Source organism: Peromyscus eremicus, chromosome 2 (assembly GCF_949786415.1).
Source record: "Peromyscus eremicus chromosome 2, PerEre_H2_v1, whole genome shotgun sequence".
NCBI lineage: Eukaryota > Metazoa > Chordata > Mammalia > Rodentia > Cricetidae > Peromyscus > Peromyscus eremicus.
Window position 1 is genome coordinate 87,049,719 of NC_081417.1, and position 25,606 is coordinate 87,075,324.

Genomic DNA, 25,606 nt, shown 5'->3' on the forward strand with positions numbered 1-25,606 from the left:
TATGGAGGGACTGAGAAATGAGCAGAATTGGGGTGCATGATGTGAAATTCCCAAAAATTCAATAAAGAAATTATGTTAAAATTTTTTTAAAGGGCAGAGGGAATCAACAGAGAAAACTTGAGTTTAAAATTTACTTTTTTCAAATTACAAATGAAACTAACAAATCTCTAGTAATAGCATCAGAGAAGAAATAAAACAGAAGCATGTATGAGCCCCCAGGTTTAATTCCTAGTTTTCAAAGAAAATAAAAAAACTAGAAAAATGAATGAACTAGGGCAAATCAACACAGATTCCACAATGATTAAAAGGATAGCATGCACGATTCTCTGTCCAGACATCAGAGAGCAAATACAACCAACTCACTAAGGAAAACACAATCTAAACAGTGATGTACCTATCTTCAAAACTAAATTTGTACTTAAAGTCTTATAGGGGCTGAGGATATAAGTCAGGTGGTAGAATGCTTGCCTGGCATGTTTGAAGCCCTGGATTCCATCCCCAACACCACATAAACCATTCACGGTGGTATAAGATGTAATGCCAGCCCTTAGGAGGCAGAGGCAGGAAGACTAGGAGTTTAGGATCAGTCTTGAGTACACAGTGAGTTCCAGGACAGCCTTGGGCTATATGATACCTTGCCTCAAAGAAAAAAAAGGAAAGAAGGAAGGGAGGGAGGGAGGGAGAGAGAGAGAAGAGGAAAGAAGGAAAATACAAATGCTGATGATTATAGTAACAATTTCTATCAAATACTTAAATGAAAAGCAGTGTCAGCAATGCCCGTTCTTTTCAACTTCTTCCAGAAATGGCAGGTTGGGGGTCTTTACTACCTGACTTTACGAGAACAACCTTCTCTACCAAAAGCAGACAGAAATATTACAGGAAAACTACAGACTAAATCCTTCATGATAATAAACACAAAACCTTTGGCTGAAGCTAGGAAATTGAATAAACAGATTGCTACATCACTAGATTGACCCCAGCCACACAAGGGTAATTGCTCCTCAGTCAAGCCACATAAGCTGCCACACTAACAAACCAAAGAGTCAAAAAGAGTATCATCATATCAGCACATGCAGAAGATACATGTTACCAAACCCAACTTGCATTTGGGACATGGAGAGGGACTCGCCCAAGCAGGAATTAGAAACTTCATTAATTTGCTAAAAGTAACTATAGTGTATGTGTGTGTATAGCACACATAATATATGTATATGTTACATATGTGTGTATATATGTGTGTGTATATATACATATATATAATTTGTTTATTTATTTATTTATTTCCCAAAGGAAGAAAAACTGAATGCTGTTACTCTAACTTCAGGAATAAAGGAAGAATATCTACTCTCAGAATTGCTATTCAACACTGTATTTAAAGTCCTGGGCAGTATAATAAAACATGCGTACATGCGCGCACGCGCGCGCACGCGCGCGCGCGCGCACACACACACACACACACACACACACACACAGAGGCAAAATTTAAGGCACTCACATTAGAAAGAAAGAAACAGAGCTGAAAGAATCCACAAAGTTTCTAGTACCTAAAAGTAATTCTGGCAAGGTCATGCAAACACCCATCGTACTTCAATAGAGTAGCAACAAATAACCATAAACTGAACTTTTTAAGCAACAGCTGTGATAGCTCCAAAAATGAAACCCTTCAGTATAAGCCCAGTACGACACACAACTGTGTATTTAAAAATACAAAACACAGATGACACCCCTACAACCAATGTAAGTAAAGAGTCTTAACAAATGCCTGGATTAGAAGACTCTGCTTACCAAAGTATCAATTCTCTTGAAATTTACTTAAAGATTTAACACAAATCCAATTAAAACACTAGCAGGGTTTTTTGTAAACACAACCAAGCTGATTATAAAGTTTACTTGAAACAGTGAAGAGCCAGATAAATTGAAACCATCTAGAAAAAGGAGAATGTAACGTGGAGGCAGGAAATACTGAAAAATGCCCTTCCATACACAGCCAGGAGAGTTCTGTCATCTGAGTGAAAGCAAGCAAAGGAAAAAGCAAGCAGAGAGTTGGTTCAGGAGCGAAGGGGTCTGCACCAAGGCTGAGAACCCCCACAGTAGAAGAAAAAAATGTCAAGCTGTGCTCTGACCTCCACACATGCAGTGTGGTGCACACTGCCCATGCACACACGATACATAAATGAATGAATGAAAAGAAGAAAAAACAGTCTTCCTTTCAACAAATGGTATTAGAACTGGATATCCTTTTATGAAAAAACTCACCTTGACCTAAATTACATCTTAAACAGAAGTTGATTTAAATTAGCTCACAAATCTAAATGCGACACATAAAACAGTATGATTGTTTTAAAAATATATATAAAAGAAAATTGTTGTGCTCTAGAACAAGGCAAACAGTTCTTTAGACATAACACTGAAAGCATGATCCATAACAAAAAAAATCAATAAATTGGGCTTATGAAAATTTAATGCTTGCTCTGAAAAACAGTGTTAAGAGAATGAAAAGACAAGCTGCACTCTGGAAGAAAATATTTGCATATCACATATCTACATAGGAATTATATCCAGAATACATAATACCTCTCCAAATATAACTGTAAGAAAACAACCAAAAACCCAATTTTTCTTGGAGAAAAAAAGGCAGAAGACTTGAGCAGAAAGTTCACAGCAGAAGATATGCAGATGGTAAATAGGCACCAAAAAAAAAAAAAAACCCAAAAAACAAAAAACATTCCAACATCCTTAGCTTTTAGGGAAATATAAAATAAAACTATAATGAAAAATACATCTATTATAAGAGCTAAAACTACTTTTTAATTGACAACAGCAAATGCAGAAGGAAATGAGAAGCAAGCAAAATTCTCACTCTGTGGGATGCAAAATGGAACAGCGACACCAATTAGCAGTTTGGCAGTTTCTGACCAAAACCTACACTTACCAATGATGCTACAATTTCACTCCTACTGACTCTAAAGAAATGAAAACCTATGCTCACACAGAAACTTGGACACAAAGGGCTGCTGCAGCTTTATTTTTAAGCATCGAAAGCTGGGAAGAAGTCAAAAGCCCTTCAAAACCCTAATGGACAAACAGTTACACTGATACTTTGAAAGAGCATCAGCAGCTATGGGATGCAGACCATGAATGGGTTTCAAGGACATGCCACCAGAAGGAAGCTTGTCTCAAACATTACATTAATACATGCTTCCATGTATGTGACATTCCAGGAAAAAGAAAATTATAGGGATGGAGAAAATAGACCACTAGTTGTCAGAAGTTTGTGGCAGAAAGAGGGTTTGACCACAAAGAGACAACACAAGAGAATTTTTGTTACTATGGAACTGTTGTACATGCTGATTCTGGTAATGGTTGCAAAAGCTTAGAACGGTACATACATACACACACACACACACACACACACACAGAAAAAAACCTATAATCATATATATTTTAGTTACTATTAGTTACAGGAACACACAAGTCAAAATTCATCCAATACATAAAACTGGTAAAATTTATTTTATATAAATTATACTTCAATGAAGTTAAATAAGATAGCCCTAGTCCACAAAGTGAGTTCCGGGCCTGCCAGAGAAATGTTGAAAGAAAGAAAGAAAGAAAAAGAGAGAGAGAGAGAGAGAGAGAGAGAGAGAGAGAGAGAGAGAGACAGAAAGAAAGAAAGAAAGAAAAAGAGAGAGAGAAAGAGACAGAAAGAAAGAGAGAGAGAGAGAGAGAGAGAGAAAGAAAGAAAGAAAGAAAGAAAGAAAGAAAGGAAGAAAGAAAAGAAGAGAAGAGAAGAGAAAAGAAAAAAGAAAAGGAAAGGAAAGGAAAGAAAAAAGACAATTGACATAAGGCAGCTGAATATGATAAAAATAGGAATAGCCACACTTGGACTCTAGCACATCATCACATGTACATGGTCATTAGGCTTCCTTTTAGCAATTTTAAAATAATTAAGGTCATATACTATTCTCTTTTTAAAGATTTATTTATGTGTGTAGTTTCTGTGTATGTACATGTGTATGCATGTACATGGAGACCAGAAGAGGGCATCAGATATCCATTGCTACCACTCTGTCTATTGCTTTGAGACTGGGTCTTTCCCTGAACCTGAACTCATAGAACAGAAGCCAGAAAGCCCCAATAATGCTCCTGTCTCTGTTGACCTTGAAGCCTGAGTTACAGGCATGTGCAAGACTCCTAGTTCCATAGGTGCTAGGACTCAGACTCTGGTCCTCATGACTGCCCGCAAATGTTCTTAACCACTGAACCATCTCCATATCCCACATACACCATTCTTTTTAACAAGTACAGTTTTAGAACTGGATAAATGAAAAGCATATTCTGTGTTCAATACACTTTTTAAGCTTTCTACCCTTGCCCTCTTGTTAATAATACTTTCAAGGCTTCAATTTTGTGGCTAACAAGAATAGCACAAGAAACAACTGGAAGGTTCATTAAAGCTCCTTTTAAATGTTTAAGAAAACAGCATGTAAAACATTCATTCAAACAAAACTCTACGGTGCCAGATGCTTCCTATAAAGAGAAACCTTATTCTATTACTCAGCTACCAATAAAATATTTATGGCAGTTGCTTAGAATGCTCACATTGTACATAAAACTAAAATTCTTAACAACACTTGAAAGAATATTTGTCCTATTTATAAAGAACTGTTTTAAGCATAAAGGAAAAGCAAATGTGCCTTCATAAGGTCAAGCAAATGTCAAAAAGACCCAAATGAAAAGAATTCGACACAAACACTGTCTTTCCAGCCGTCTGGCCAGATGGCCAGTCAGTTCTCTGTCTAGCATCACTTGCCTCAAGTTTTCTCTGGCTGGACTGGTAACTCTTCTGATGCTTCCTCTGTTCTCCCCATCTTAGCAACACTGCACTGTCCCACTGGTCACTCACCTTTCAACCCACCTTACCTCTGAGAGAAAACATCTCCATCTCGTGTGCACTTGTCTGAAACACAAGAGAGAACTAGAACACTGGCCAGATGCTTGGGTCAAGGAAAGAGAGCCTTGCTGTCTTCAGTCAGACAGAACTGCTCATGCCACTCCCCTGCATAAACCCTTCAATGCTTTTTTTTTCATTTGTTTATTTCTGTTTGTTTTTCCCGTCACTCTTATACTCAGATATGTCCCAAAGTGCTGTATGATCTGGCTCCTGCCCACCATGCCAGACCCATCGGCAGTCATCATCTCCCCTGCTCACAATGGTCCAGCCTCACTAACTTCCTTTCTGGTCCTTGAGCCTCAGCGCTCTTTCTGTTGTACCTTCTGGTACCTCTGTCTTATACTTTCCACCTGAGCTTCAGCATCATTGACAAACTGCAAGACCTCAAGTGGTACCCATCTCCACCAGCCACCAAGCCACCCTCCGCAACAGCTATGCCTTTTCATCTTACCGATTTACATGTTTCTTCTTTGTTATCATGTTCATTACATAAATTGAATCCATTTTTGTGGACGAGGTAGGACCTAACCCTTCATCAGTTTCTCAGATTTAAGCACTGCATTAGAACAAGTAGACACTCAACCAACATTTAAGTGAATAAATAAATTAATGAACAAACACAGTCTAACTACTTTACTAGCTGCATAACCACAGTCAGGTTTATTCTGTCTGTCTGCCTCAGTTCTTTCACCTGTAGAAATGGGCCAGAATTAAATAAGTATTACAAGAAATGAGTCACAATATTTAGTATAGTGCCTACCACAGGCATAAGAATTTAAACGACCTTAGGACCTGGGAGATGGCTCAGTGAGTAAAATGCTTGCCACATAAGCTCAAAGATCTGACTTCAGCTCCCCAGAATCCATTAAACCCAGATGCAGTAGCACCCATCTACATTGCTAGCACCCCTCTGGTGAGAAGGAGAATGGAGACAGGGGAATGGAGACAGGCGAATCCCAGGAAGCTCTTAGGTCAGCTAGTCTGACATAAACAGGGTGAAGAGGCAAGAATCAACACGTAGCTTGCCTCTGACTTTCACACACACACACCATGTGCACAACTAAATGCCCAATCATAAACACAAACATACACACAAGCACACACTCGAACAAGCACACTTGCACATACATATTCACACACTCACTATCATACACACGCATAACACACACACACAAACACACACACACACACACACACACACACACATACACACATACACACACACACTTTGCAGAAAAGAATTCAAACTACAATAATGCTTTCCTTGTGCACATGTTCCCCTCTACGAGAAACAAATTCAAGGGGGAAAAAAAACATGATGTGGAAGAACTGAGAACTGCTTACTATGCGAGAGGAATAAACAGTCCCAAATATAAACCCACCAAATATGCCTTAGAAACATAGTGCTCAAAAGTAATCTAACACTGGGGCTGCATCTGCCTGCCACGCTCCAGCCCTCAAAAGCCTCCAGCCCACACTGCTGGGAACTGCAGTCATCTGAAATGAGAGGGTCCTATTTGCAAGATCTGCCTCTGGGTGACTCTGGTTCTCCTGCTCTCACTCTCCACCAAAAGCCTTGGCTGGCTGCAAGTTCCACCCAAAGGAGAAGAAAAACAAAAGTCAACTGCACAAAAAAGAACTAGGCCCACCTCAGCAGAGCATAAGCAAAGTACCTCCCTCTGTTTCCTGGCTTGTCAGAGCTCCAAAGCCAAAGGCCTAGCAAGTCATTCTTTCAGAGCAAGGGCTCTGGGGTGGCAGAAACCAACTCTGCTGCTGCTTCTGAGTCGTGTGACCTTGGGAAGATTATTTAACATCTTTGAGTCACTGTTGGCTCATCTCTAAAATGAGAATAAAATCAATTACCTTGAAGGGATGTTGTGACAACTAAATGAGCTAAGCACCTGGCAGAGCCTCGCACTTAGCAAACCGTAAATAGGGCAGAGCTTTTAAAAGAAGCCGTTTCTCACTGTAGCCCTCCACAAGCACAGCTTTGAGTTAACATTTTTTTACCCTCTTTGCATGTACAAAAATTCTTATCTCACCCAGACATAATGAAGCCCATGCACTCTTGCCTCCCAAATTTCATCTCTGGTGAGCAATACCGTGTATAAGAATACTCTGCCAACAGCAGCCAAATGAGTTAGTGAAGTGAGGAGGACGCTTTGGAATTTATTTCTGATGCCAATCCACTCCCCAGAGTCGTCAAACCATCAAGAACACTTTCCTAGGCAAATATCTATTGATTCACAAACAAAACTGCAGCAGTAATATCATGGATCCCAGCCAAGCATGATAGCTCACGCCAACAATCCTAGTACTCAGACATCTGAAGCTAGAGAATCACAGCGAGTTAAAGGCTAGCCTGGGCAACATAGTGAGTGCAACAGCTATGTGACTAGAGAAAAAAACCTGTCTCAAAACAAACAAAAAACTAAGGGCTGGAAAGATGGCTCAGTGGTTAAGGGCATGTACTGCTCTTCCAGAAGACCTATGTTGGAGTCCCAGCACCCACATTAGACAGCATATAACTGCCAGTAACTCCAACTCCAGAGGAATCGCATACCTCTGGCCTCTCTGGGCATTTGCACACATGTGCATATCCTCACATACACACACACACACACACACACACACACACACACACACACACACGCACACACACGCGCACACACATGCACACATAATTTAAATAAAATTAAATCTAAAAAAGAAGCTGGTTTAAAAACAACTATATAACATGGCGCATAACCACCTCATCAGTCAGTTCTCTGCATATGCTTTTCAGTCTTTGTTCATAAATAAACATTTACAGCATCACAACGTAGGTGAGTTTGTAGATTCCATTACTTTCATGCAATATTACATCTTAGGTATGTTTTATGCTGTTACAGAGGTAAACATAATTACCACTCTATTTAAGATTATATATAGTTATTTTGCCTCCATGTGAGTCTATGCACTATGTGTGTGCTAATTATCACTTTAAAAGACTCCACTAGGATGGGGAAATAACTTAGTAAAATGCTTGCCTGTTATGCAAACATAAAGATCCAAGCCTGACCCCCAGCACCCATTTAAAGCAGCCAGGGGTGGCAATGTAAGCCAGTAATCCTACACTACTGAGATAAAGACAGGAAAAATTCTCGGCACTTGCTGGCTGAATCAGTAATTTCCAAGCTCAGTGAGAAACTTTTGTCTCAAAATACAAGGTGGAAAGAGATTGCAAAAGGCATTCAATGATGACCTCTGACCTTTACATACACATATACACATGAACACACACTCTCATACACATAAACATATGTGCACACACACACATAGATAGCATAAAGTTTTCCTGACTTGAGTAAAAGTCAACTACTCAGCATTACTCTACTGAGCATTCATGGGTTCAGTGTGTTGTGGTAAAAAGTGCACAGGCTTCACAACCTGAAAGATAAAGTCAAAACTCATACCAGGCTCACAGGCAGGTCATTTCATCTTTGCAACCGCCGCTTCCTCATTTGTGAAATAGCCTCAAAACAAGCTTGCTCCAAAGAGTAAAAGAGACGGCAAATGTAAAATATAATTTCCCTTGCTCCCAATTTTTCACAATTATACACAATGTGGCAAGAAATACCTTCATGAACAGAAATTTTTTTTCTTTCCCTTCCAGTGGGTTGGTTGTTTAGGATAAATTTCCCCAAAATGGATTACTGGGCTCAAGAGCAATTTTATCTTTATGACTATCAAAATCTCTTTCCAAATGGCCTTCAAAAAGATTGTAAAAATTTAGACTGCCCAGCCAACCATCTGGCCAGGTTTTTGGAGGGCATGGCCAGGACACACAGAAGTATGGGAACTCAGAAGGCTCAATCTATGCCATGCCACTCCACAAATCCCTGTGCCCGACAATTAGCAGTCAAAAGCCAAACTTGACTCCTGGACATTGCAAAGAGCCCTTGTCATATACATAAGTCCACAAAGAGTGGCTGTGACCTCCTTCTGTGCACTCTAGGCTCGGCTACTCCCACCTGTCTGTATCCCACCAGGTTCTTGTTCCTCTGCCCTGCTCCCCACTCTCCCCACTCTAGCCTCACCTCCTTTTCATTTCTGCTTTTCTTTCCTGTCACTCTGGTTCCACATGCCCCATCCTCATTATAATCTGTCTCTGTCTAGCTGTGCTATCTCCATTCATTTTATTAACAACTGCCATAGAATAACCTATTTGCTGAAGGCCCGATATGCCAGGCACTGTGTTCACCACAAGCTTATGAGATAAATACTATGTTTCCCATTCTACAGAGGAAGCAATCAAAGCCTAGTGGTTCAGTATGTCGTGAAGTTCCTCATTCAGTCAACATATGCTTGTTAAAAGTCTACTATTTTATTAGGTTCAGTGTTGAGTACAAGACAGAAAAGTGATACATGTTAGCATGTATACAAATACATACATAATGACAAACAGCTGTAAGAGCCTGACTGAAAAAGACAGGGTGCTGACTGATTGCTAGAAGACAAAATAATGAACTGGGACACAGCACTAGGGATAGCCTTTCTAAGCAGGTCAAATTAAAATTAAGACATGAAGGTCCAGACAACCAAGGAAAGGGAGACACAGTGTCCCAGGCCAGGGTGGAGCATCCATGAAGGCCCTGACACAGGAAGAAGCTGGGTGTGGTGGGGAAGAGCAGTTTGTGTGATGGAGTACTTTGTGCCACAGAGACAGGAACATGTCGAGCACCAAGCAACAAGGAACTGCCGATCACATTGGGCAGGACCTTGTGGACCATGGCAAGGACTTAGGAATTTTATTTCAAGGACAATGAAACACAAAAGGACCAGCAGAAAACAGAAACTGATATGCAGAACTTGGGGCAGTGGCTAGAAACCATCAGCTTAGGGCAGACTTCAGCAGGCTGGACATGATGCTAGGTTATTCCTATACCAAGACTCAAAAAATGCTATGTAACTCTGAAATACCCCACTAGCTTCACTTTCACAGGAAGTTCTAGAAGCCACCTATAAAGGACCACCGGTCAGTAAGTTATCAAATGAGATCTAAAACCCAATTTCATCACCTTAAAATCCATGCTGGTCACACATCACAGTGATTCTGAAAGCTGACAGACTGTAGACATGGGGTAGAGAATAAGGGGGCTGCTCTCCAGTGACAAACGACCTGAAGCACGGGTATTACAGAGTAAATTTCAAGATACGAACCTTGCCAATCAGATTAGACACTCAAATCTGAGCAACTGCCTCAGCTGAGGCCAAGCTTTTCAACAAGTAGGAATAAAGGCTTTGACCTAAGAACTCCAGAATCTCTAATAGATCAGGTTGGGACATGATGCAGACCAGCTTTTCAGTCTCACCTACCCAGGTTTCTCCCTGTTCCTTGGAGAAGACACCAGTGGGAAGTCAATCCTACTCTAGGGTCTACTGTTGGCCTACATGTGATTTTGATTTAAAGCTTGGGGCATCCAGAACTCCCATTTCCAGTCATTTATCCCCCCAAAAAAGAAGTATGCAAATATAAAGACAATATACACAAGGACAGTTACCACAGTCTCATATGTAACTTTGAGAAATGAGAAACCTGAAGGTCTAATAGGAAGCAATTAAGATCCAACCAACCCATTTGAACACTGGTCCCTCACTGATGCTTCCATGAGAACAATTGAAAGGGAAACTATTCATGCCACTCTCTGTCAAAAACCAGAGTTGAACTCTTCTCTTCACACCAGATATGGGGTCTTCCCCATTCATCCACAATCATTTTTTAAGGGACAATGTGCCTAGTCCAGGTACCAGTAGATAAACACAGGCCTTCACAAAATGCTGACTTCACCAGGTCCCGTTTGCTCCAAACACCCTACTACACAACATCAAGAAAGCTCAAAATCAGGCTTCCAGTGAACTAAATAAGGCCTTCCATATGTACAGCTGACTTTATCATCAGTCAATACAGTCAGTGACCAGGTATCAGTTTCAACACACAAAGGAAGGAGCTTAGTATTCACATTAGTGTTTGTACAACACTGTGAAACCCCAAGGAAGATCTTGTGCCATAAGGCTTGAGTTCAAAGGCTGAGTGAGTCCCTAGCCCTTTGGGCTTCCAGGCCCTGGCTTGTCAAATGACCAGAGCTCCTCTAGCTCTGCAGCTATGACCACACTCTCTTCACATCTCTCTTATGCTCTGACTCAGGTCTCTGCATCTCTGGCCTCCATGTTAAAACCTCACTCTCCACAGCTTCCCTCTTCACCCCATGTCTTGATTCCACTCTCCATATCTCTAAGCTCGTGATCTAACCTACTCTCCATATCTCTTGCCTCCATGCTTGGAATCCACTCTGCATTCATCTCTTTCATGCCCTAGGGTCTGGCTCTGCTCTTTCCATACTAGACCCCTCAGGTCTCCTCTAACCATATCACCTTGCCACCAGCCTTGTCCCCCTCAAAACTCTACTCCTTACATTCACAGAGTTGGGTAATCTTTTGAAAGCACAATTTCTGGTCATTTACTTCCCTTATCTATTACTGGTCCCCTTTCTCCTTCAAGACAAAAGTCAGCAGTGTAAGAGTCCAGAACTGGACCTACTTCTAAGCTTTATTTCCTTGAGATAGCATCATTTTGAGCAAAACATTCTTAGTTTCCTGGCTTTATTAACATGTTCTCTCAACACTACATGTGAATCTTTGTCTACATAGTATCTCCAAGCCCTCTTCCCTTGCCCAACCCCTACCTGTCCATGATATCCACAGGCGACCACACAGTACCCTCTGCTTGTGCACTCACTGCATCACCAAACTGTCTTCCTATCCATCTTTCCAATCAGACCATAACAGGGAAACTTACCTGAGCAGAACCCACTGCAGATTCCCCAACCCCTGACAGACAACCTGGCTTTTCCTTGTGAAACTGTTTATTGAACAGATAAACTCTAAGCAAAACCACAAGCAGATCAATGACTTCCTAAACTCTAGTTAAACGCAACTGCTGCTGATCACACAGTAGTCACCTGAAACTAGAAGGAGAAAAGCAGGAGTTTTCTTTTTAACTCAAAATTATTCTGTCTCCCTCTAATATGCATGACGCTTTAAATCCCGCTTTAGATGCCAAGTTCTTTTCCTATAAGCATCTCCCAGAAAGCTCAGAGTACCACCACAGAGATTGAAGCTACAAAATGTAGCTCAGGCCAAATGAAAAATTTCAGTGACTTATAAAGACCTGAAAGGGAGACAGTGAGAACAGTGTGGTCATTTCAATTTCAGCTGCAGAATTTGCTCTCGAAAATGCTACAATAAAAAATATTAATGCCATAAAAACCTAACAGCAGCCAAAGGACCACAGTCATAAAGAAAAAACATAAATTCTAAAACATATTGGCATAGAAAGCTCTCCCTCACCTTCAAGAAAAATGAGATTTTGGCCATCAAGAACAGTCTGAGCAAGAGAAATTTCAATCACAAGACAGAGCTGAGAAAAATGACAGTAATAAGACAGTAAGAAGAAGGAGGGCCACCAGACACATGGGTGTACTCAATGATAGGACAGAGGCTTCATCCTCCTAACAGCCCACTGTAAAGGAGAGGAAATACAGGGAGGTCAAGCGGCTGGCCGAAAGTCACCAGCAAAAAGGCATCAACAGACATTGTATGTGGAGAAGTTGTGGTCCTTAGGTCCTCTGAGAACACCTTTGCTACATTACATCCCCAAGCCTCAGTATCTCTTATGTATCTTAAATAGGGCAGGATTCAGTATTCAGTATTCCTTTGGGTTCAAAAGGCCGATGCAAAGCCAAAATTATACAATGCTGCTAAATTTCCTCATCTGATAATGAAATTTAAAACTGTGTTCTTCAACAATAAATAATAACTCTTGACCTTGCAAAGATGCTTTAATATTAAAAGGATGTCTATGAAGAGATTCATACTGAAAGTGCCCAGCTCGGAGCCAGGGCCTAAACACCAGCTATTATTACTCTTATGATCAAATAAGAACAAGCATTTAACAGGAGAACATATTTTAATTATACATGATGTGGAACAATCAAATCTCATTCAGTTCAGGCCCCAGACCCCACAGCGTAACAGCGCATGTACAGCTGAAATTATAACAACTCAAAGCTCAAAAATTACTTGTTTCCATTAGAGATCTGACAAGTCATTTCTTCAATTGGTCACTGGTGGTTTGCAGATAACTATTAGCAGTAATGAGTATTCTAAATTAAATCCAGAGACAGCACCACTCTGTTCCGCAAAGACAACTGGGGAGAGAGAGGCATAATTGTAGGCGTCCTTCTCTCTGTGTCCTCCATCTTCTCTCTGATAAATATCTCCTGTGTCTTGCATAGTATGGATTTCATTTGGTTACAAATGAAGAAGAGTTTAATTCTTCCCATGATAAATGAGAGTGTTGAGCAGGTAACTTGTTAAAGAGAATTGGAATTGGGAAAGTAACCTTATTTTCCTGTTACTTGACAACAAGCCCCCTCTGCTAACAAATGAAAGGCACAATGTTGGAAGACACTGAGCATCAAAGCCAAATCTGTCACCAGTAATCCATTCTCTGACAATTACAGCACAGCATTGGGTACAGGCTACCCACACTCCATTCACCAGCCCCGAAGTCTACAAAATGACAGGGAGGGACAATGCAGCAGAACAGTAATGCTAAGTGAGCTCAGGGGGTGGAGTTCTTGTTATATGGGCATCAGGACCTGAATTCAAATCCCCAGCACCCACTTAAAAAAAAAAAAAAAAAAAAAAAAACCTGGGCAGCTCAGGGGGTGGAATTCTTGTTATATAGGCATCAGGATCTGAATTCAAATCCCTAGCACCCACTTAAAAAAATACAAACCTGGGCAGGGCCATGCATGCCTGCAAGCCCAGCACTGGAAGGGGCAGAGATGCTCTAAATTACTGCATTACCAATACTGACAAATCCTGGGATTTTGGGGGCCAGCCAGTCAGCCTGCCAGCCTAGCTGCAAAAGCTTCTGGTTCAGTGAGAGATCTTGTCTCAAGGAAATAAGGCAGACAGTAAAAGGAAAACAGCTGCCATCTTCCTCTGGCCTTTACACACACCCACACAGACACACACATTAGCATATTCACATGCATGCACTACATACACACACAACATGCACATATAACACACTCAAAAAATAGATTAAAATAAATCTTAAAAGAATATTCATTTTCTAAAAAGTGAATTTGAATACCAGTTCTGCCTCTTATGATTTATTATATGACCATAAATCAGTCTCTCCTACTCTGAGAACTCCTTTGTAAAATGCAGCTAAAATACCTCATGAGTTGTAGCAAGGACCAATGAGGGTTTATAAATCATGTACCTATGACATTGTCAGCTCCACTTCGCTGACCAGTGTGGCAACACTCTCATCTTCAAAACACCAGAAACAAACCAATTACCTGTCAGAACCTACCAGAACCTTTATGACAGACTGGTTGTGTGTACATGTTAACACCTCACAGAGAAGGCCCCAGGAACGAAAGCCCCACCACAAGGCATATATCACCCTCCCATGCCCACCTCTGGCATTACTCAAACAGTTTTTGAGCAACAGTTCTCTCCTGCTCTGGCTACATGGTGGCAGCAGATATGAATTCTTAGAGCAGGGGAGGATTTGGTATCTTCACTTACATTTTCAAAGTCCTTCATGTTCCGGGCCCTGGTGGGAGAGACCTTTTCTTCTGACACGTTTGGGAGCACTATAGGAAGGCAAACCAGACAAAGAAAATCATTAGGGTATTCAGGCTGCCCAACATTCCTACTGGGGCTGAGAGCCCAGAAGAGAAAATCAGAGTAGCACTCAGTGTACCTGCAGGCACTTCTTGCTTGTTGGCATTTACTGATTTGAGTCCAGAGAACACTCTAATGGCTACATTCTCAATACTGCCAAGTTACCTACATTGATCCCAATGTAGCCACATATGTCAAGGGATGAACCCAAAACTACATGGGGCATGTGATGAAGTACGTCCTGACATGTACGTCCTCCTCCTCACATGTCAGTAACAGAGACAGAACCAGACTGACTTGACAGCAGAGTTGGCAAACTTTCTTAAAACACCAATGACAATTTGGGGCTAAAATCTGCCATGGCTACTCAACCTCTACTGTCACACAAGAAAAGCCTCCTAAAGCGACTCATAAACACAGAACCTATGTTCCAAGGAAGGTTTCCTTCCCAAAGAAGGCAACGGCAGAAAACTCCAACTCTGCTGAGGAGTGAATACAGGCCTGGCTGGGACCCAGTCTCTCCAGAGCTTCCTTAATTGATTAAAACATTTACCACTCACCTGCCCTGCACCGAGCACCAGCCTGAGCTCTGGACAACAATAGTAAAGGAGACAGTGATTCTACACCCAAGAGGTTCCCAGGCAAGTGGGCAAAACAGAGCAAAACAAACTATCATGACACTGATTAGTGTGTCAGAAAGACTGAACAATCAATCCACTCTCTGACAAAGCTGCACTGAAAGGTTGCTTCCTGCCAGGGCTTTCTGGGTCTGCCTACAACAAGAAACAAATACAGCCATCCTGGAGGGAGGAAAGAGACAAAACTGGGTGATCACTTACTATGCTAAAGGGTGATTTGGGATAGAGAAATGTAAAGTGAGGCTGGCCTGGCGGGTTCAGCTAACCACTGCACTGCTGTTTGGAGGACTGAGTGAGAGCAACATGAAGAGATTCAGGCTCCCTCTGGCTGCCTCTCTGAGAACAGACTGTAAGGGGTCCAGCAGAGAAAGAATGGCAACAGCTAGAGGACAACTGGGATAACCCAGGCCAGAGTCCCGGGACTCCGGCCAGGATGGGATGAGTGAGAACGAGTGAGGATGTGTTTGATTCTGGATACTTGGAAAGAGGCCAACAGGAATAAGGAAAACAAATATAAATAATGCTCAGACGAGAGAGGATGGTAAGTAATCCGGGAAAGCCAAAGAAGGTAGAGAGCTTTGAGCTGAGTTCTCAACACAGCAGGCAGAGGCAGGCAGAGAGAACAGAAGACCCCAGGCCAGGCAAGTGTGGACAGAGATAATGTGCAGGGTACTGTGTCCCTAAGGGCACAGGGGTTTGTCTTCTGTCCTCAGTCGGTGCTCGGCCACGTGTGTTGGAGAAACTGATCCCATCATTCCCCTACCTCAGTCCCATGCCAAGTCTCAGCTCCAGTGTCTTGGGCAACGCTCACCTGACTCCCTTCCTACCCCATCCTTATCACAGCACCGAACACATCTCTGTTCCTAACCTCGATCAAATGATTTATCAGAGTAACTTCGTGTCTATCTGTTCTCAGTCTGAAGGCAATGATATTCCAAGTTGAATCCCAATGCTTGGCCAGAGTCTGCCAAGAAGGCAAGTACATCCTGGGCTGATTTGAGGGCAGGCCTCACAACTTTCTGCTCATCAAATTTTTGTTTCAGGTAAAAGTTAACAGGTCCCAAAGGAAAACCTAGGGATAGCCTATTATGTTATACCACTTCCTAGAAATAAACCTTCTCATTCTCATTCTGACTGCTCCAAAAGCTTCTTTTTGCACATATCTCCTGACTTTAGAGAAGAGAAAACAAGCACAAGTCAAAATACCTCTAAGATAGTTTAGCAATGCAAATTATAAGCACTATCCACACAGACACTTGGGATGGCACACACTTCTTCTAGAATGAAAGGATGGCACAACTTCTTCTAGAATGAAAATGATGAAGAATGCAAGACCCAGACTGAAGTCTCCCATAATCTAGTTTAAACATAACATGCTACCAATTTATTGAGCAACACCACCTACATTCTGAGCAGCTACTTCCTGAGACTAGACCCCAGCCCGCAGCCTGCTAGAAAGTCCTGGTACAATGAAATCCAGACAGCAACTCTCTTGGGCCGGAAGCATTCAGCAGTAGAAACCAACAGAACCGAGTGTCAGAGCTGGTACCAATTCAATGTCCAGCCTCCACATAGCTGTTTATTAACAGGAAGTAAACTCAAGTCTAAGGACATGGACTCTTCTAGTCCATGTTTATGTAGAGTTAAAAAGCAAATCAGCACATGTGTACAAGATGCTGAGTGCCACTGTGGACCAGGCCAGGTGAGCTCTTGGCCCCAGAGCAATAGATGCTAAGTCCAGGCCTCAGATGCTCATGGTCTTAGCCTACTCCTGATTTTTTTTTGGTTTGCACGCTTACCTCCATTTCCCAAGCCAGCAGTGTCACTGATGCCATCCAGATCACTTGGCAGAATAGGGTGAAGGCCACTAGGAGAGAGCACAGTGGGATGAGAGATGATCTAGCACTTGATCAAAAGAGACCTGTAAGACAGCATGGACCTCATGTAACAGTCATTGGGTCATGGCCAAGAAGGAAACAGTGCTGAGCTGCCCAGGGAGTAGTAAGCAGTGAACTTGAAGAATTCAGGCTTTAGGGCTGAGAGCCCTTCTCTGAGTTCCAGTTCTCATAACTGAGTGACATTCATGGTGGACAGTCATTTAGCTATTTAACCTATAAGTATGTACTAAGTGGAGGCACTATGCCAGTTAAAAGCCGCTTGGGTTTTTTATTTTATCTGTTAGACATCATCAACTGGTCATCACAATCAAAAGTTAAACTTCTAGAAATTAGGCACTATGGTGGTTTGAATGAGAATAACCCCAGTAGGCTCATATATCTGAATACTTGGTCCCCAGTCAATGGAACTGCTTGGGAAGGATTAGGAGGTATGGCCTTATTGAAGGTATGTCACTTGGGGAAGGCTATGGGGCTTCAAATGCCCATTCCACTCCCAGTTTCCCTCTCTCAGCCCAGTGATTGCTGTCTCATGACATATGCCCTCAGATACTGCTCCAGTGCCATGCCTGCCTGCCGCCATGCTTCCCACTATGATGGTCACAGATCTAACCTTGTAAAACTGTAAGTGCCAAATAAACTTATTTTTTTCTGTAAGCTGCCTTGGTCATGGAGTCTTATCACAGAAATAGAAAAGTTTATTAATACAGACACAAATTCAGACTTGAGGAACATCAAATAAAAATGCAGAAGTCATTGATCTACGACACTGTCATTGTCATATTGCCTAATGAAGTTCAGTGAGGATTTGGGGACAGTGACAGAAATCTAAACTACAACAGACACACCCCTGCAGTCTGTTCTAAGTCCTGTTTGCACCTCTCCCAGTCTCACAGTTTTTCCACTCCAATAGGAGAACACCAGCTATTTCACAGAGCAACAGGCTTGGTAAAAAGTAATCAAGACACGTGGTACCCAACAAGATGCCTGGCAGATTATGCTGCTTCCCCAACAAGAGCAGAATATCACTGTCACCCTCACACACTCGGTGCTTTGCAATTTATAAAATATTTACACTTGTTCCAACTGCCCATTCCCTGAAGGTGCATGCATTTTCTAAAGGAAGGCCCTGAAGCAAAGTGAAGAACCAAGTCTAGAATCCAGGCCTTTTATGTCTGTGCCGTCAACTTGACACAGGCTAGAGTTACCCGAAACGAGGGAACCTCAATTGAGAAGATCCAACTGTAAGGCACTTTCTTAATTAGTGATTAATGGGGGAAGGCCCAGTCCAATATGGGTGGTGCCAACCCTGGGCTGGTGGTCCCTGGTACTATAAGAAAGCAGGCTGAGGAAGCCATGAGGAACAAGCCAGTAATCAGCACTCCTCCAAGGCTTCTACATCAGCTCCCACCTCCAGTTTCCTGTCCTATGCAAGTTCAGTGATGGACTGTTACTTGAAAGTGTAAGTGAAATAAGCCCTCCCCCACCCCCAAGTTGCTATGGTCATGGTGTTTCATCACAGCAAAAGTTACTCTGACCAAGACAATGTCTAACACCTCCCTGATATAACATAAAAAGAAGATTTAAAGAAAGCTCTACATGACTCCAGGGCAAACCTGTTTTCCTGCATCTAACTCCATGAACATGTCCCATCTCAGACAATTCCTGATCAACAAACTTTGAACCGAAACAAGAGCTTCAAGATCACACCAAGAAAAAACCTGGAAAAACAAAAATCCAACACCAAGAAAATGAGCACTTAAAGAAGGTCAGCTATAAAAATAACTGGGGAAACCTAAGTAGAACATGTCTTCAATCATGACAAATCATATGTAAAGTCATTCTACATCTTTTTTAGAAAGGTGGTGAGCTACAAATACCTAACACCAAGAAAATATTCCGAAGAACCAAAAGTATCACTCGCAGGGAAATAAGATGTTTCCCTTCATCTTAATTTTCTACTTCTTCCAATAAGCATCACTAAAAGGACAAAGTCCATTTTCTAAACTGAATTTTAAAAACTAAAATCGAGTTTGGCCACCATCTTTTGAATGGGTGCTACTTTTTAAATGTTTTTTCTTTCTTCCTTTCTTTCTTTCTTCCTTCCTTTCTCTTTCTTTCTTTCTTTCCTTCTTTCTTTCTTTCTTTCTTTCTTTCTTTCTTTCTTTCTTTCTTTCTTTCTTTCTAGATGAAAACATAGGTTTCCAAAAGTAAAGGCAGAAAGCCTACACTGGCATGATTTCACTTCCCACACTTTGCACATCCTCACTACTCTGGCCTCCTAATGCCAGGGGTAGGGATGATGCAGAATGAATGAGAAGAGGAAGGGTCTTCTGGTCCTCAGCACAGGCCATGGCCACTATTCTTTACTGAATGAATGGACAAACATTCATAAAATGCTGAGCACCTACCATGTGCCAAGAGGGTGGGCCTTGGGCACCAGGGGGAAGGGCACTTCTCTACCTCATCCTCCTGTCTTATTTTATTGCCTCTCTAGAGAAGCCATCTTTTTCTGTGCTTCTATTTGCCAGAAATAATTATCCTTGTGCACTAGAAGACCCAAAGGAGACTAAGCTTTTCACTGGCAGTGCCATCAGAGCTGGGGCAGAACTGGACACCATCCTGAAAAACCAATTGCATGAACAAATTCACTATTGTTTGTCTCTGAACTTTCTTTTTCACTGTATGACATGAATTTTAATTAGAGAAGTAATGCATAAAGATAAAAATCAGATATACCTAAAGCTCTTTCTCACTAGCGATTCCCAACCCAGTTACTTAAGAGGAAACCACTGACTTCAGAAAAAAGGTGCCTGCTGGCCTTCTCCTGGGCATTTATATGCAGAGAATCATAGTTTTATTTTCTGGTTTAAAAGAAGACAAATGCAGGCTGGGGAGATGGCTCAGTGGGCAAAGTGTTCACTGTACAAGCATAAACAGCTCAGTTTGGATACCAAGAACCCATGTAAAAGCCGGGTATAATGGCACATACCTGTAACGCCATCACTGGTAGGGATGGTGCTAAAATGTGCAAGTGGGGGCTTGCTGATCAGCCAGTCTAGCCAAAATATGCAAGCTCCAGGTTCAATGAGCAACTCTGTCTCAAAAACCAAGGTGGGGAGCAATAGGTAGAGAAAGATGCATGAAGGGACAGGGACAGAAAAGGACGGACACACACACATACACACATACACACACACACATACACACACATACACACACACACACACACACACACACACACACATACACACTGCAATCACAGTGTGTGATACTCTACACCACCCTTCTTTTAGCTACAGATTCATCCTAAAGTTTTCGTGACTATACACATGGGTCTGTGTCCACATTTGTAACCCTACCAAGCATTCTGCAGCAGTAATTTTCAAACTTTACTGGCAATGATCCATAAAAGAATTCCTTAATGCCTGAAACTGTCTCTGTTCTGTCCTACTTTTAAAAGGTCTGGCTGTAACCTAGGAAGCTGACTTTTAAGAGCCAGCAGTGGGTTGTAAACAGTCTGAAAGACGCTTTTGAAAGGATGTGTATTTACCCAATCCCCTGCTAACAGGAATTCAACTTGTTTCCAAGCAGTTCTTTTAAAAACCATGCTGTATGAATATCTGTACACTGGTCCCACTGTGTACATGTATGAGGATGCCTCTAGAGCAGATATGAAGAAGTGAAATTGCCAAGCTGAAATAATTTACATTTTTTAAACTGACATGTCAGCAAAGAAAACATACAAATGGTTAAGAAGCACATGAAAAGATATATATACTATCATCAGGCACTAAACGATCAATTCTACAGTGACGTATCATATCACACCTGCAATGATTGCTCAAGTCAAAAAGCCAATGAAAAGTGCTAGTGAAGTACAAAAACCCAGAACCTGCAAGACGTTGCTGGTGAGAGAGACAAACGATGCCCCATCTTTGGAACTGTGTTCTGTAGTCCCTCAAATAACAAGCACAGAGTTCCCATACAGCCTGGCAGTTCTACTTCTGGGTGGAACCCAACATCAGTGAAAACTCACATCCACATAAAACTCATATCCAAATAAAGGTTCTTAACAGTATTCATAATGGACAAAAAAAAACAAAACATCCACTGACATGAACAAAACATGGTACATAGGTACAACAAGACTATTATTTGACACAAAAGGGAAAAAAGCAGTGATGCATGCTGCAATGTGGATCTCACAAAAGAATGTGTACTGTAAGGTATATTATATGTAAACAGACAATACTATGAGTAAAAATATTGATTGTGGGCAAGGGGGCCTGATGTGGGGACAAGGTGACAACAGAAAAATGAGGAAGGATTGCCAGGGGACACGGGTTTCTTTTCAAATAATGAAAATGTGCTATACTTGGATTAAGGTGATGTTGGCCCATCATTTACATTCTGTAGTTTACTTTAAATGGGGAAGCTTTACTTCTCCATGTGTGTGCACCCGTTCATGTTTGGGGCACATGGCAGTGTGGGTGGTGCATGCACAAGAGTGTGCAGACATATCTGGAGGTGAGAGGCTAACCTGGAGCCCATTCCTCAGGAGCCTCCTGCCGTGGCTGTTTTGTTTTGTTTGAAACAGGGTCTTCTTTCTTGGGCCTAGGGTTTGCAGATTGGGCTAACCTGGCTAATTTACCATGCCTTGGTAAATTGATCTCTGATCTCAGCCTCTCTAGTACACATCACCATGCCAAGCATTTTATATATGGGTTCTGAGGATCAAACTCAGACTCTTTTCTAACTGAGGAACCACCATTCTCCTCAAGCCTCACGGCCCACGAATACCCTGGATCCACGCTAGCCCTCCCACTACCATCAAGCCCTCATCTGATTTCACCCTCACGTCCTCTTTTCAGAGCCTTTCTCCCGGTACAAATCAAATTGTGCATATGGCTAAGCATTTCCTTCCAGTCTGCTCCTACCACGGCGGCCAGCACTTAATGGACATGTGCTAGAGCAACCCGTGATTCAATAAGCTTGCGCTCAGGCCCCAGGACACTCCCAGCTGAGCACAGACAGACTCTTGGCATGTAAACAAAGAGATGAACTGAGGGCTGCAGTGTTGAGGATCCTGTATAGCCAACAGTGTGCGTGGTGGTATGAGTAAGGAACACAAGCTGAGTTCACATCTTCTCCAGCATGTGCCAGGTGCTTCATATGTGCACTCTTTCTTACTTCATCCGCACAGCCACCAATAAGTTTATCAACAAAGGGAAACTACTTGGAAGGGAAGGGACTTATTCAAAGCAGCATAACTAGTAAGTGGCTGAAAGAAGGTTTTAAACTGTCCTCTGCGCTGTCATACTGACTGCCAAGCACAGGGTTTTTCTACATAAAAAAAAATGTAAAAGTCTTAACTGGACCAAGGTCCCTGGGTCCAAATTACACAGGGATATTAAAGCTGTTTGAAACACGAACAAGGATTAGGTTCGGAGCAAATAGTGTACCCTGACCTAATGAAACAAAAGTTCACAGACAAACTGGGCTCAGTTTAGGCTATGAATGTAGAGCTTGCAAATTACCAAGAGAAGAGTGCTCAGAAAGCAACATATTAAAATGGAAAGGTATGATTTTATCACAGGAACTCTTTTCTCCCGTTGTGGTCACCTAATGGAGACCCATTCCTCCCACAATATTTCTGATACTCTTAAAGGGCCAGTGAGTGCAGTGCCAGAAGATCTGCAAGGGCTTCTGATTACTCAATTTGGTTAATTCAGACTAGCCACAAGGCAGACAGGCTTTGGAGTCAGGAAGCTTGGATTTAAGTCCTGATTCATCGTGGACTTTTCATGTGACCCCATTTCAACTCTCTGAGCTTCAGAGGTCCCACAGGTAACAGGGGAACAAAAGCAGCCCCTCAGAGAATCATTTTTCACTCAGTGATTTAATAAATGTCACTCTGCTCCTATTGTGTATCAGACACTAGGCCAAGAAGTGGGGTTACAAAGATGAACAAAACTAGTTCCTGTTCTAAAATAGGTCTCCATCTCATCTGGTGACCATATGTTAACAGCCAACACCCGTACTGTCCAATACACAAACCATTAACTATAACTTGAAATGCAGTTTGTCTAAACTGAGAAGGAATTTAAGTATAAAAAGTCATACCATATGTCAAAGACTGCAAAGTGTAAAATACCTCATCAACAAGTTTTCCTATAGATTTTGCTAAAATTACATACAGAAATATTAAGCTAAATAAAGTGTGTTATTAATTCACCTGCTTCCTCCAATGGTGGTGCTGCTGCTCTGTGATTAAGCACTTGCTGAGCACGTGTGAGGCCCTGAGTTCAACCTCCAGCACCACAAAGAAAGGAATTTCACTTCTTTTTTTTTTTTTCTTTTTTTTAATTGTGACTACCAGAAAGTTTTTGTTATTGTTGCTGTTGTTTTGGCTTTTTGGAATAGGGTTTCTCTGTGTAGCCCTCGCTGCCCTGGAACATGCTCTGTAAACCAGGCTGGCCTTGAACTCCGAGATCCACCGCCTTTGCCTCCCGAGTGCTAGAATTAAAGGTGAACACCACCACACCTAGCTTATAAGGCAGTTTTTAATTAAATACACACCACAGGTTGTATTTCTATTAAACAGAGCTGATGACTGTTGACACGGTTCGGACAGTGACAGGCAAGGGTATCTGGAAGAGTACAGATAGCCCAGGCAAAGGTGGGAATATCAGTGAGTGTTTCCTAGCAGTGGTACAGGGATGTTAATAAGGCAAAAGGTGAAGGATGGGCAAATGAGCAAGAAATAACAAAGCAAGATCATGCCTGACACTGACACAGAGTTTGGCAGTCAGGCATAGGGCAAAAAGCTTGAGGAAGAGACAGGGTTGGGAACCAGAGAGAGAGGGGAGGCTAGAAAGGTAGATGCAGCAGGCTATGAAGAAAGCTGGAAGCCACATTACAGAACTTCATCCTGAAGCTGGCAATCGCCTAGAGTGGGTTAAGAGGTGAATTACCAGAAATGAATGTAGCATCTGTCCTGTTAGGGCTGGGAGAGGAAGGAAAGAAGTGTATTAGCAGATCCATTGAGTTAGACCCTGGGCTAGTTTAGTTCTCATGCCAACAAACCATTCCAAACGTCCAAAGTAATCTAATTCCTGGTCCCAAAGGCTCTGGAAAGAAGACACAACTTGTAGCAGTGGTAGTGATGGTAACACAGATCATCCTTTTCAACACTGTCGTGGGTCAGCTCTACACTTGCCAAGAGAACTGCTGGCCAGCCATTGTTTCTTTTCATTCTTATCTAATAATGTGAGTGCATAGGTGCATATTACCATTAGCCCATTTTACAGAGCAGCAGTCAATTTATAGGCTGGACTTAAATCCAATTCTGTCCATCTCCAGCCAAGGCTCTTAATTCCTGCACTGATGCCTCTCTCTGTCCTGGGTGGCTACTGTGTGACCCCATAAGCAAAGTCTAAAATAACAACTACACTCCCCATAATGAATGCAAACCCCCAAACAATAATGAATCACCAAGTGCCCTAGGGTCCCGGTCCCAACCAGCCCCTACTAATAGAAATCCCAATTAGTCCCACCTCCTCCCACTCTTTCAAAAAGTCCCTTACCTATCCTACACATTCTCTCAAAGTATGTTCCAGAATCCCATAAACGAATGTGAAGCTGGCTGGACACCCCCAGGTCCCAACACACCCGGGTAGCAGCCGGGACCATTCTCAATTAAACCGAAGGCCTCGGGAGAGAGAACCACCATCAACAGAAACCCCAGCCCAGTTACCACGAACCCAAGGCCAGGGACACACCTGCAGCTGCTGAGGCTCCCAGGCAGGGTGACGTCCAATTCCATCCCCGAGTCCATCAGGAACACAGAGATGGTGGCAGCGGTGTCTGCGGCGGCGGCGGCGCCACTGGTTCCCCAAGCTGTCGCGACGCGCTGGGTTCCCCAGGTCCCGCCCCTTCGAACCTAGTTCTTGTTCTCAGTCTAGCGGCGCCGCTGGAATTCAAACCGCAGCCGCCGCCATCTTTCCCTCGCCTCTTCCTACGGAAACAAGGCGGGGTCAGCAGGCACGCGCGGTGAAGCCGCCCTGCACAGGCCTGGAACAGGGCAGGGAAAGCGTGAGTAGGCGCCATCTTAACTCAGGGCAGAAACTCCTCCTTTGAACCCGTTATACTAAGAAGAGAGAGGCTAGCCGCCATTTTTTGTGTGTGAGGGCACTGGGTCCGAAGCCAAGACAGGGGCCATATTTGTTGAGGGTGAAAGTCCGCCCTAGTCAGTTAATTTAAGCGGGAGGTGGGACAGCTCATAGTTTCTAATTCTGTTTGCTGTTTTATAATCATGACTCCACACTCGCGCCTTGGTTCTTTTACCCTAAAGTCTTCTGCCTTATGTT

General features: G+C 42.4%; 1 protein-coding gene across 1 annotated transcript in view; it reads right to left on the reverse strand.

Annotated features, from left to right (window-relative positions):
• The window catches only part of Cdk5rap2 (CDK5 regulatory subunit associated protein 2), a 188,342-nt gene extending 163,080 nt beyond the window's left edge, over positions 1-25,262 (reverse strand). The window contains exons 1-3 of the mRNA XM_059255817.1: positions 25,019-25,262; positions 17,139-17,206; positions 14,603-14,670 (exon numbers count right to left, since the gene is read on the reverse strand). Of these exons, the coding sequence (XP_059111800.1) occupies positions 14,603-14,670; positions 17,139-17,206; positions 25,019-25,074 (192 nt within the window). The 5' untranslated portion in view covers positions 25,075-25,262. The remainder of the gene's footprint in view (positions 1-14,602; positions 14,671-17,138; positions 17,207-25,018) is intronic.
• Positions 25,263-25,606: the final 344 nt, after the last annotated feature.